Source organism: Ambystoma mexicanum, chromosome 7p (assembly GCF_040938575.1).
Source record: "Ambystoma mexicanum isolate Mex_15411 chromosome 7p, UKY_AmexF1_1, whole genome shotgun sequence".
NCBI lineage: Eukaryota > Metazoa > Chordata > Amphibia > Caudata > Ambystomatidae > Ambystoma > Ambystoma mexicanum.
Window position 1 is genome coordinate 735296458 of NC_090939.1, and position 13487 is coordinate 735309944.

A 13487-nucleotide genomic window follows, 5' to 3' on the forward strand; every position below is an offset into this window, starting at 1 on the left:
CTTCAATCCAAGAAGCCCCTGCAGCACCTATGTTTGCTTTCTGGGGACGATATAGGAATCTAGAGTAGCTTTGTATTGATATATTTTCAATTGTCAGATCTGATGGAGGCGCCTTCAAAGATGCGATATGAGGGACACTGATCACTTCAGCCGCTACTCTTGGATGAAACCACTAGGCTTCATCCAAGAGGCAGTGGGGGGCTCAAGAGGACCACCCTGCACCTGGTGCCCCCACCCTCAAGTCCAAGGCCTCAAATGTTCCAGTGGGTCTTGTTTGCTAACACCACCTCCCCAGCCTTCTCCAGAATTAATATTGTGTCAATCTAATATCCAGGCTGCAGGGGCATCTGTGTGGAGGGTAATACAATCCAGATCATGGGGCAGATCAGCCTCAGCTGGCTCTAGTCACATTTTTTGGTGCAGCTGTGATACATAACCTCTCTTCTCTGTTCCTTTTTTGCATCCCGTGCCCTTCAGCAGTGCGGCCATACCTGTTAGTGGTGAGTGAGAGAAAATAGGGTACTTCGCTGTCCTCAGTTAGGCAATGTAAGCAAGTGTCCCATCTCCTTACTTCTTTAAACCTCCTTGCCCCTCCTAATTTTCCTTTCCGTTGTCTCCTCACGTTGCTCCATGACCTCCATTTTTCAGTTGCACCTAGCTGAGCTGTGAGGCCTGGTAGCAGAGCTGTACTGCAGAATAATCGCTTGCACTATTCAATCTTACGATTGGCATGCTCCACAAGGTGTCTGCCAGTCACTGAAGGCGGAGAGTTTAGGAAATGGCCACTTGGAACAGGATTTAAGCACATTTTCCCAGTCAGAGTGGAGGAGGCGCTCCTTGCATATCTCTCATGCTGCTGCTTACCAGCGCCCAGTATCTCGAAACCTTTTCGAAAGGGGCCAGAGCAGCAGGTTTTTTAATTGCTCAGGTTTCAATTTACTCTGTTATGCATAGGAGAAGAAAAGACCCAAGCAACACTTTACATGTGGTTAGTATTTAACTACTTCATTATTGATAAGCAGGTATCATATGGCGAGTCTGCAGTGAGAGTGAGCAAATATTAGTTGTGCTGCTTTTCAAGCGGTTGTTTTGTGTCCTGCCCACTCCTGCCTTCCCTGTGCGCAGGAGGTTGCCCCAGTGCAGACTTTGAGGGACCACTACTTGCAAGTAGAATATAAACCCCCTTACCTGGATTTTCAACCCGTAGCTAGATTTATTTGGGCTTGTGTCTCACTACTATGTGGTTGACAATTTTTGCTTGATCAATACAGATGGCAACACACCTGCTTTCTCCTCCTGCTTACCTTATTCTCAAACGTGGCTTTCTTGAATTTGCAAAAGCATTTTCTGCTCTCCTGTTTCTTCTTAGCTACCTTTCCTTGCTATAATATCACACCTTTTCTCAGGAATGCCATTCTGTGACCCACCAAGCTGCCTTTTCTTTTTACAGGTGCAGGAAAAGTCATTAACACAATGAGGCCTCTGATTTGTAGGTCTGTTTCCCCATTAGCATTCTGGATTGTGGTTGTTCCTGGCTTAATAGTTTCACCTCCTCCTTAAATCTGACTTGGTGTTTGTGTTTTCCTGCAGCTATTGTGCATTTCCTATTAATGAGGATGAACCCATGGCCTGAAGTTACAAATTCTCAGGCCACCGTGTTAGAATTGGGCGTGGACCCTGGACTCCAGCCTCTAAATATCCCCGTGAGTCTCGCTGATCTCTGTTGGCAGAGAAGAGCGTTCTCTGCATGGGATTTCTGTGTTGGTCATTAGATTTTGGTTTGACACCAGCTAGATCCCATGGCGGTGTTTGTGCAATCAGCGTGTGCATTCTTCACTTATGCTCTGTGCATGGACCTGCAGCCAAGCGCTCGGGACTGTGAAAAATCACTTTCTTTGTGGCATACATAAAACACTCTTTCTGGGGAAACTTTTTTAGGTGTTTCCCCCTAGTAAGCTGCTAATGGACTCTAGGACTATGGAACAGCTTTGTTCTCTTCACTCAACCACCCTTACCGACCGGGTGCCTTTTCACCCTGCTTCATGATATATATACCCATAGTTCAACCAAGGAAATGCTAAGGGAACTCCAAGTGATCCCTCTTCTTCCACCTCCACGGGTCTCAACAAAGAACAGTGCTCCCACTGATCCCCAGAGTTACCCAGCCTCCCTCTATAAGCACTGAATGGGTGACTGAGTAGCAATGTGTGTGCCGCATGATGGGATGGTTGAAGGATCCTGATGGCAGGTGAGCGCAGTGGCCATGGTGCAGGAGCCAGAAGAGAGTGTTTGGTACTAAGGTGACTTTTGGGCCACATGGCATGTTCAGACCACAGTGCCGTGCAAGTAGTATTCCGGAGCACTGTCCCTAAGTGCAGGCGCATCTTTAGCAAAAGAAATAAATGGAACCATTCAATTATTTGTGTTAAACAGTTTGTATTGTCATAGATAGTTCAAATATACTTAGCACAATGTGTGTGTTAGTAACAGGTGACTTGGTTTACAGAGAATGTGCCAACCCTATGGCCATCAGTTTCACCCTCCTGGCTTTTTCAAGGCAAATAAATAAGATCAATTCTAATTGATCAAAACAAAAGTACTGTCAATTCTCTAGCATGGGTTCTGGCATGGATTCACATGCTCATGAATATTCCCCGTCGTCAGGCCGGGAATCCTCGGTAAAGAAAAAATCAGTATCAGTTTCGTTTCTGATCTGTCTTTCTCAGTAGTAACCAATCACTGGTCTCTGGGTCATACTGCCCCCAGCCATTGACTGTCCTCTCCCTAAGCCCCGCCTCTGGCAGCCATCCTCAGATTTTTACCGCACGCTCAAGTGTTAGGAGTCCTCGTGTTTAGCTCTCGAGCTTTTGCTGCGTTTTCGTGCTTTTTTCAAAGAGAATTTCTCATTTTTCGGTCAAATAGAGCCTCAAGCTGCACCGTCTCTACATCCGATTAACGGGGATCCGTGTCGGATTTTTCTACGCCCCTCAAAGGTGAAGATTTCATCGAGTTACGCTTCTTGGAGGAGTCCAGGAGTTTCTGCGGCCTACCTGAACATGGCCCAGGAGAGAGGAAGCTCGACGCCCGGAAAGCTGTTTAGGGTTTGCCCTGGATGCCAGCTGCAGAATGTGTTCAAGGAGGACAAGCACTCGAAATGTCTCTACTGCCTTCATGAGGACAAAACGCACGTGGAGAAGGACTGTGCATTTTGCAGGAACATGTCGGAACGGACCATCAAGGACCGACACCTTCGTCTCTCCAACTGGCTGGAAGGAAAGAGCCCGTCAGGTGAGAAGAAGAAGAAGAAGTCTGAGCGGTCTTCTAAGTCCTGTGAGGGCGCCCCGGCGACGGGTGCCCAACAGAAGGCAAAGCACCGCGAGTCCGCGGCAACGGGAGCGCCGAACGGTTGGGCTCCTTGGCTGTCAGGCAGGGCGCATCTTCTCCAGCGCCATCAACCACGAGCCAACGCTCTGGCTCAGGGAAGAGGAAGGCCGAGAACCCGGCGAAGCTTCTGGAGAGGCCCCGGTCGAGCTCGAAGGATCCGGCCGAGGGGGAGCGAGGCAGTGACCCTCCCCCCAAGGTGAAGGCCACAGGCCCACATAAGGTGGTAAAGGCCTTGATTCACCCGGCCAAGGCCTCTATCGAGGAGGTTGCGGCGGCCCTGGCACAGCCTGTGGAGGCTACACCAGTGGAGGCGACCTCGGGGCCCAGAGTCTCCCTGTCTCCGCGGAGGGAAGCCTCTTTCAGACCCATCGAAAAGACCCCCGTGAAGACCCCGGCGGAAAAAGATGGGGGGCGGTGGCCATTGTTGACACGGACACAGCATCTGAGGAGGAGCTGGTAGAAGTTTTAGAGGGCCTCGATGAGGGCGTCAAAGAGGCCCGTTCCCACGGGAGGGATCCTGACAAAGGTGACAACGAGAGCGACGGCGGCACCGGCGAGGGTCCTAGTCACCCGTCGCTTCCGGAGCCGCAGGACAACTCGGTGGCCATTTTGTTGGCAATACAATCCTCATGTTCGGAGATAAGGATGAGATTGCCCTTACCACCGACGGAGGAACCGGAACCAGGCTCAATGGAGGAGCCAGAGCCAGGCCCGGCGGGAAGCCCCCCAAACAAGAGACGACAGATCCATCCAGCCCCACCTTTTCAGCTCTCGCGGCCTACTCAACCTTTGCCCACGCCCCCGTCCCTGGGGATGACACAGGAACGGACACGGCCACGACGGGTACCGACGACGACGGCGGTGACGACGGGAGGGAACTCCCATCGCCCCAGCCCGGGCCTCCCCGCCCGACGAGATCGGATCTTTCCATGCAATGATCGCCAGGGCATCCGAGCTTTTTCAGCTCTGCCCCAAAGAGAAGAAGTAAGGTTTCCTTTAGCAACGGCGCGAGGCCAAGAGGAAAACAGTCCTCGCCGTGCCTCTGCTGGATGACATCTGGGACGAGGGTCTCACCCTCCTCAAAAACCCGTCTACAACGCCTGCCAAGAGGGATCGGTACGAGAAGTAGTACCGGGTCCCCGACGCGGCCCCTTTGTGCCTTAGGGCACAACCGACCCCTGACTCAGTCATCCCAGCGGCAGCCAAGAAGAAAGCAGGGGGGGGGCATCGGCCTCTACGTCAACTTCCCCGCCGGACAGCGAAAGGAAATAAGCTGGATGCAATGGGACGACGAGTTATCTCGTCGGCGGCAACAACGATTAAGGCGGCCAACGCCCTCGTGGCCCGCTATGACAGGGAGTTATGGTACAAGATCGCCCCCCTGTTGGACTTCCTACTGGACGACAAGAGGGCCGAGGCCCTGGAGATCTTGCACGAAGGCGAAGTGGCGTCGGACCATGCCTTAACGGTGGCAACGGACATTTCCGGCACCGGTTTCCGCCAGCTAGGCAACAGCGTTTGCCTTAGACTACGAGGGTGGCTCAAGGCGATGGATTTCCGCCAGGACGTACAAGCCAAGGTTTTGGACATGCCGTTCGACTGGAACAATCTGTTCGGGAAAACAGTGGATGAGTCCCTCCAAGCCATCAAGGCGGACACGGAGACAGCTAAGGCCCTAGGCGTTCTCCGGCAACGAAGGCTGTCCATTCGGAGCACCGGAGGCAAGCAGTGTGCCTCCAAGGGATTCAGCAGTGGCTCCTCTACCCACCGCCAAGCGGTCCGCTCCTCATCGCAGGAAGCCTATAGAGGACGAGGCAAGTCGGGTGTACCCCGCCGTCATCCCCAGGGAGGCCAAGGCGGCAAGGCGTCCTCCAAGCAAGATTGAACCGACCGTGGTGTCGGGCCCCCACCGAAGCACCCCGGTGGGAGGCCGGCTGGCGGAGTTCGTCAGCGTGTGGGAGTCCATCTCCACCGACCGTTGGGTGCTGGACGCCCTGGCCCAGGGGCACGCCCTCGAATTTCTAAAAAAGTGCCCCCGCATTCCACCCGTGGTCAGGAAGGAAAATCATGTCCCTCAACTGCTATTGGAGGTAAGGGCGATGCTCAAAAAAGGTGCCATCGAGCTCATCCCGAAGAGGCTCAAGGTACTTCCTCGTGAAAAAGAAGATAGGAGGATGGCGATCCATCCTGGACCTGCGACGACTGACCAAGTACATCAAGGCACAGAAGTTCCGGATGGTCACCCTCCAGCACGTGCTGGGACAGCTGGAAGAGGGCGATTTCCTGTCGTCGTTGGATTTGGAGGATGCATACTTTCACATCCCCATTTTAAAAGGACACTGACATTTTCTCAGGTTCGTGGTCCAAGGGCGGCACTACCAGTTCAAGGCCCTCCCGTTCGGACTGAAATCGGCACCCAGGGTTTTCACCAAGTGCCTCGCTCTAGTGGTGGCGCGGCTGCGCCTACAGGGGATCCACGTCTACCCCTACCTGGACGATTGGCTCATCCGCGCAAGTACAAGGGAGCTCGCCGTGGAACACACAGTGAAGACCGTCCAGCTACTCATGGACCTGGGGTTCTACATCAACTTCCCTAAGTCGCACTGTTTCTGGGAGCCAAGCTTGACACAGTGGCGCGTTTGGCCTCACCGTCGGAGGAAAGGACAAATGCCATCCTAGGCAAGGTGCAGCGTCTGCTGGTCGCGTACGTGGCCAAGGTGAGGTCCATCAAGTCCCTCCTCGGGATGATGTCCTCTTGCATATATCTTGTGCGCCTGTGCAGGCTTCGGATGCGCCCTCTACAGGAGTTCCTCGACGCCCGCTGGATACAAGCAACGGGCAGCTTCGAAAACAGGATCCCTCTCAACAAGACCTTCCGTCGAGCGATCCGGTGGTGGGGCACCCACGCTCATCTGGTGGCAGAAAGAGATTTTCAGACCCCCGCCCACCAGGTGACGGTGACGACGGATGCCTCCCTGGAGGGGTGGGAAGCGCACACCAGAGATTTTCACGCGAGAGGCCTTTGGCTCCCGGAGGAGAAGCCGCTCCACATCAACATCCTGGAGCTCTGGGCAGTGTTCTGGGCCCTCAGATCCTTTCTCCTGTCCCTCAAGGGCAAGGTAGTGAGGATCTTCACCGACAACACCACCACGATGTTTTACATCCGGAAGCAGGGTGGAACCAGGTCCCCAGCCCTATCCAAGGAAGCCCAGGCTCTGTGGCATTGGGCCGTTGCTCAAGGGATGTTTCTGGTGCCGTTTCATCTGGCAGGGATAAAAAAACACCATCGCCGACTCACTCAGCACGAGTGGGAACTACGCCAGGACCAAGTGGACCGACTCTTTCAGTGATGGGGCAAACCCCAGATCGACCTGTTCGTGACGGCGACGAACTCCAAGTGCCAGAGGTTCGCCAGCAGGTTTCCCCAACCGAGGAGCATGGGCGATGCTTTCTCATTCCCCTGGGACGGCCTGTCCTATATGCATTCCCTCCGTTGCCGTTGCTGCTCCGACTCATCAACCAGCTCAAGAAGTCCCGGTGCAGAATGATCCTTGTCGCACCGGCGTAGCCGAGTGTCATGCCTGCTGGACATATCTCTGGACCAGGAACGACCTCTCCATACAAAATGAGTTACGCCCATAGCACCACTAGACCATTCTACTCAAAATGGAGGTTGTTCGATGCATTGCCCGGGAAATGACGTCTGCATTTTTCACGTCGTTAAATTTCACGTGACTTAGGTCCGTCACGTGTATCACGGCAGTGCGTACATAAGCAGCGTGGAAACTCTGATCGCTGCTTCTGATTAAATCAATTTTGGCGTTTTGGTAGCTGAACTCCGTACCTGCGTTCTCGCATTCCCTTCAGCAACTTCTTTGGCCTATTTTGAGTGTGTTTCCTCCACAGGCTAATTCCGGAGCTGCGTGTATCCTGTTTGCGTGCCAAGTCTCCACGCGGACGCTGTCTGCAAGCGCGGCTGTCCTGAGCTGCGTGAATCCTGTTCGCGTGCCACATCTCCACGCGGACGCTGTCTGCAAGCGCGGCTGTCCTGAGCTGCGTGAACCCTGTTCGCGTGCCAAATCTCCACGCGGACGCTGTCTGCAAGCGCGGCTGTCCTGAGCTGCGTGAATCCTGTTCGCGTGCCAAATCTCCACGCGGAAGCTGTCTGCAAGCGCGGCTGTCCTGAGCTGCGTGAATCCTGTTCGCGTGCCAAATCTCCACGCGGACGCTGTCTGCAAGCGCGGCTGTCCTGAGCTGCGTGAATCCTGTTCGCGTGCTAAATATCTACACGCGGACGCTGTTTTCAAGCGCGGCTGGCCTGGCTGCGTGTATTCTATCGCGTGTAATCCTGCATGTGGTTTTCAGAACTATTCTGAACCTTTGGTACCTGTGACAGTTAACAGGTGAAATTCTAATTTTTGTTCATCGTGGGAAAGGAAGTATTTCATGAACTATTGGAAGGTTATTGTGCACAATACTTTGGACGCTATCCTGTGGTGCACCAACCCGGTATCTAGCGAGAGCCTTCTGCCGTTCGGGATAAGTCTCCCTTACTAATCTTCCCTTCCTTTGTCGTTTGTTCAACTCCTGGTTTTCTTCAAGAAACCTTCATGGATTACGTCAGTTTTTGCCATAAGGTCAGTGTCTGAATTAATGCTAATACTGTGTTATCTTAGTAATTCGATTGGGACAGTTTCTTATGATACTTTATCTATCCTAGGCATACTTCCTACACAATTCCCACGCCCTTTCCAGTGATCCATCTCTCTGCCTGTTTCATCCAGTGAGAGAGTTGTATCATTTGGAAGGTCTAATTTGACCTGCCTACAATCAAGTCGTGTGAAAATAGGATCCGGAAGAGCCCTACCAAATTGTATCCTTTTTTCGTTACCGTATTCTTTTCAGTTGATACATTGGTGATTTATGACACCGAGACAGATCTGGTTCCCGGGCCTTCTGGACTTGTCAGCGTCCCCACCAGTCAAGCTGCCGATGGACGCAGATCTTCTCTCCAGAGAAGGAGGCGCCATTCTTCATCATGACCCAGAGTCGCTGAACTTGCAGGCCTGGCACCTGCAGCACTAGAGTTTGGATGGTACGATATCCCGGCCGACTGCAGAGAGGTTCTTGCGAAGGCCAGGGTGTCCTCAACTCTCAAGTGCTATGGACATAAGTGGAAGAGGTTCTCTATCTGGTGCCGGGCACAGAAGATTAACCCTCTGCGGATTACGGCCCCTCAAGTATTGCCTACCTACTGTCGCTAGCCAAAGCTGGACTATCTCACGCTTCAATCAAGATACACCTGGCAGCGATTTCCCGATACACCAGGACTACAGGGCGGTCATCCCTGTGGTCTCATCGCCTGATTAAGGAATTTATGAAAGGACTGTTTCGATCATTCCCGCCGGTGAAGGCACCAGCCCCGGCGTGGGAGCTCAACGTGGTGCTGACCAGGCTCCTGAGTCCGCCATTCGAGGCGTTGCATTTGGCCCTGTTAAAGTTACTGTCGTGGAAAATAGCGTTCCTTGTGGCCATCACCTCCGCACGACGCGTGGGAGAGATCCAGGCTCTATCCTGCCAGCCTCCATACCTGACCTTTCACGATACGAGGGTAGTGCTGAGGACGCACCTCTCCTTCATGCCCAAGGTGCCGTCGAACTTCCATCTCAACGAACCCTTGGTGTTACCAGTCTTTTTCCCGTCGCCTTCGTTGCCGGCCGAGAGTACTTTGCACTCTCTGGATGTAGCTAGAGCACTGAAGTTCTACGTTGACCGAACAAAGAGTTTTTGGAAGACATCACAGCTGTTTGTGAACTTTGGACCTGTGAACCAAGGGAAGGCTCTCTCGAAGGCTTCCATTTCCAGATGGCTCTCCGGCTGTATCATGCACTGTCATCGGTTGGCAAACCGACCGTTGCCCGGCCGTCCGAGAGTCCATTCGACCAGAGCTATCGCTGCTACCACAGCGTTCTTGTCTGGTGTGCCCCTGCTGGACATCTGCAAGGCTGCTACGTGGAGGTCGACGCACACCTTCACGAGATTCTACTGCGTCGGCCGGGATTCCAGGGAGGAGTCCATGGTCGGCCAAGCAGTGCTGCGCAACCTATTCGCTTAAAGTGAGCCTGGTGAGGAGGTAAGAAATGCTTAATGTTGAGTTTTGATGTAATGCTTAATGTTGAGCCTTTGCCACCTCCCGTGGTTGTGTATGTGTGTACTGCTATGTATTCTTATATTCATGAGCATGTGAATCCATGCCAGACCCCATGCTGGAGAAGGAACAAGTTACTTAGCTGTAACTGTTGTTCTCCAGCATGGGTCTGGCATTGATTCACATGCGAACCCTCCCTCCTACCCCTCTGCGGCTCTTCACTTGGTCATACTGCCACTTTACATTCTGCCAAATCTGAGGATGGCTGCCAGAGGCGGGGCTTAGGGAGAGGGCAGTCATTGGCTGAGGGCAGTATGACCCAGAGACCAGTGATTGGTTACTACTGAGAAAGACAGATCAGAAACGAAACTAATAATGATTTTTTTCTTTACCGAGGATTCCCGGCCTGACGACGGGGAATATTCATGAGCATGTGAATCCATGCCAGACCCATGCTGGAGAACAACAGTTACAGGTAAGTAACTTGTTCCTTATAAATTATATTCAGCAGCCTCTAAGGTGGAAGAAAGGAGATAAGTGGACATCATGAAGATGTATCACACGTTTTTGGAAAATAAAATAAAGAAAGAAAAAAAACAAAGGGAAAAAAGAAAATGTATATAAGAATAAATCATATTAATGTTGGATACCACATATACAAAATCATAAATTCAGATAGATTTGAGATAAAATCATAAAGGACTGAAAAAAATCAACAGTTGTTAGCACAATAACTAACACTCTGTATCAGAACATTTTAAAAGTAAAAACCGGGAGCATATAGTTTAAATCAATTCTCATGGCTCAGTCTATCCTTCTTTTCTGTAGAGCCAAGAAAAGTAAGTAATAAGTCTATTCGAACAGAGTTTTGAAACACAAAATCTAAGAAAAACTACCTGTTGCCTTATGGTGGGGTGTGCAGCTTCAAATGAAAACGCCCCTCCATCAGTCAATAGATATTTTTCATTAGATCACTGTCATTTGATATAACCATAACAAACAGGATATAATCACTCTCGTGCGCGCAGCGCACAATAGTGAAAATCAATAGGGTCAACATTTTGGTTGGCCTGTACCTTTTGTATGTCAACGCTAGATCATTCCACTTTCGTATGCAATCATTTTCCTGAAAATCCTTGTGCTTTTCATTTTTTAATATTCCATACATACTGGTCAAATTCCTGACCTGATAAGACCATGCCAATAGCTTACTGAAATAATATGTTCAATTACACTGATGGTTTACAGAGAAAACAACAATACAAGTAGCATTCTGGGCCAACAGCAAGATTTGGGCAGCAGAGGAGCTGCATGAGGCCGTTTGCTTCCTGTGACACACTCAAACGCAGCACCCTGCAATTTGATTTGAAGGCAGCAGGCAGGTTCTCTAGGTTCCTAAGAACAGGACAGTGGCTGCATGGGTGCTGCCTGGAGACTGAGCGGCAAAGGAACATCAAAGCACTAAGCGGTCACGTGCCAGCATAACTCTGATGCTGGTGGAGGGCACCATCAGTCCATTTATTTTTCGGTGGAAACATCAGCAACCTCCTTGGGTTCAGCCGTTTTTGTCTCCAGTGCAGTTACTAACAGAGGCATTCAATGACAGCATATACACAAAGACCACTAGTTGCACAGAGACTTCAAGATGGCAGGCATTTTCCCTTTGTTCATGACAAATGTGTGCATGTCAGTGAGGCGTGTGTGAACATTAATCATGTCTGTTGGCACTACTTTTAAGATGGCATCCTATTAAAGATTAAACAAAGTCTAAAATGTCACTTGCGATGGTACCTCTTGGGCATCGTTGATATTAAACCGAGCACCACCACTCATATTCCAATTCTCCCCTTAATTTTGATTGCATTATTACTGATCGTCTCAGCCTGCTCCTAAAGAAAAAGCTTGTGGTGGTGCTATTCAGTAGAGGATGCAACATTCATTGTATCCTATATTTCTGTGGTACAATTGTTTTTGGGGGGGGGCATTTTTTGGCTACTGCTACTTAAATCAAATGCACATGTTTTATATTTGCAGGGCATGAGTGAGGGTACGAAGAACCACTCGGTTGAAGAGCCGCAATCATCCATTTGTGTGGACTCGGATAACAGTGAAGATAGCAATGTCCTTTCCCCAAACTCTCAGACAACGAGTTCAGTAGAAGGAAGACCTCCTAATGTACCATTCGATAATGCGACTCAGGAAACTTTGCCATATGCATCACCTAGTAAACCTCAGTCTGCTGAACCAATGGGTAAGTTAACACATGATCCAAATGGTAGTGACTGTGATGTTCTTAATAGCTATTTACAAAGCTGTATTACCCATAAACATATAGCAGCTGTGTGTGAAATGCACAATCAAAAAGCCAACCAGGTAAATCCATACACAGGCATTTCAATTTTATTTTTTGCCTCAGATTGAATCGGTATGTCCAAGCAGTTTCATGAACCACATAATTTTCAGAAGAAAATAGCAAACACGCAAACTTTCTGATGTTGAAACATGGTGTTAACTCAGAGTAGCCAGATTATGGCACTAGTCCTAAATGCTTGCATAACAGCTTCCAATGCTGATTTCTTGTGTCTTCCTCCTGGAGTTATCTTCTTTTCTCAGGTGACCAGATTACCCCATGTATTTGAGGTCTGGGCTTTCCTTTTACAAATAGATGCATCCTGTGCTTAAGTTTGAAGTTAACCAACTTTCTGTTCATGATTCATCACCCTCTTTGGCCTTTTGTAAATTACAAAAATCTATACACTGCTAAAATGCATATCATTTGCTTTCATTGCTTACAGTATACAAAAGTAGAAAAAATAGACAGTTTGTCAAGTTTTACTTTGCCTATATATGGATTAAGTTTTATCTGTCATCAATCTCTTGGTTCTATTTCTTTCATATCCTATATTGTGCAGACTTAATAGTTCTAGTTACACTGCTCTAAAGATATTATGTTCTTCCATATAATTACCTTAAACATTCACTAGTGATATACAGTTTGAAGGTATAATAATTGCTGTGTTCTATACAGGTGAAAGCAACATAATCAAGCCTCAATCTTTCAGGCTATAGACCATCTTCATATACAATAGTACAATATTGCTCATCACACTCTGTACAGGTCACAGGAATATAATCATGCCTCAATTGTTCATGCTACAGATAATCTTCATTGACATGACACAAAATGTTTTCTGTTCCTTCTCGGTGGTGATGGAAATTTCATCAGGAGGGTACCGATCTTTTAGTCCTCCCATCTTCAATAGGTTAATCTACTATGTACTGCCCCACTTCAAATTCTGATTCAAGTAGCCTTTGCCATGTTTCTGTTCCTTCATCAGGATGATGCTGGTAATTCGTTATTCCTTTGATTTCCTATCTTCTATAATGCAAAACATACATCATATATTCACAGTTTTGTACAGCACTGTTCACTTTCTATTACGTACATTACACTTTGAAAAGGAACACTTCTACATAGCAATAGTTCACATATAAGTACCAATAGAATTACCTATAGGTTGATCTACTGTGTGGTGCTCCATTTAAAATTCTGATCAGTGTGGCCAAATACCCAAACTCATTTATGAAGTGCCGTTACTCATGAGAGGACGGGGTACATCTATTCCATACTTGTGCCTCAAAAGCCACTGTCCTTTCCATTTGATTACATGTTTATGTTTAAAGAAATCCAAATGGCGTGTTATTTAAGTTGGGTTCATAGTCACTGTCAGGAGCAATGTCCCTCTGTGTAGTGATACTATAGAATTATCAGTGTCCTCTAGGTAACTGCTTCCTATTGTTTTCTTGGCTACTGTATGTGGCACATGGAAAAATACAGAAGAGAAACTTCCTTATCACCTATGCATGAGTCACATGTAGTGCTATTATTTATGGCTGATTCTTTGTCCTATAATTCTAATCACTCTTCAAACAATGGTAGATAAATAAGATTTCT

General features: G+C 49.1%; 1 protein-coding gene across 10 annotated transcripts in view; it reads left to right on the top strand.

The window, feature by feature from the left end:
• Positions 1-13487, top strand: part of BEND2 (BEN domain containing 2) — a 1020032-nt gene that overhangs the window by 802768 nt on the left and 203777 nt on the right. For all 10 annotated transcript variants that reach the window (XM_069636821.1, XM_069636826.1, XM_069636822.1 and 7 more), the window contains one exon: positions 11567-11783. In XM_069636821.1, the coding sequence (XP_069492922.1) occupies positions 11567-11783 (217 nt within the window). The remainder of the gene's footprint in view (positions 1-11566; positions 11784-13487) is intronic.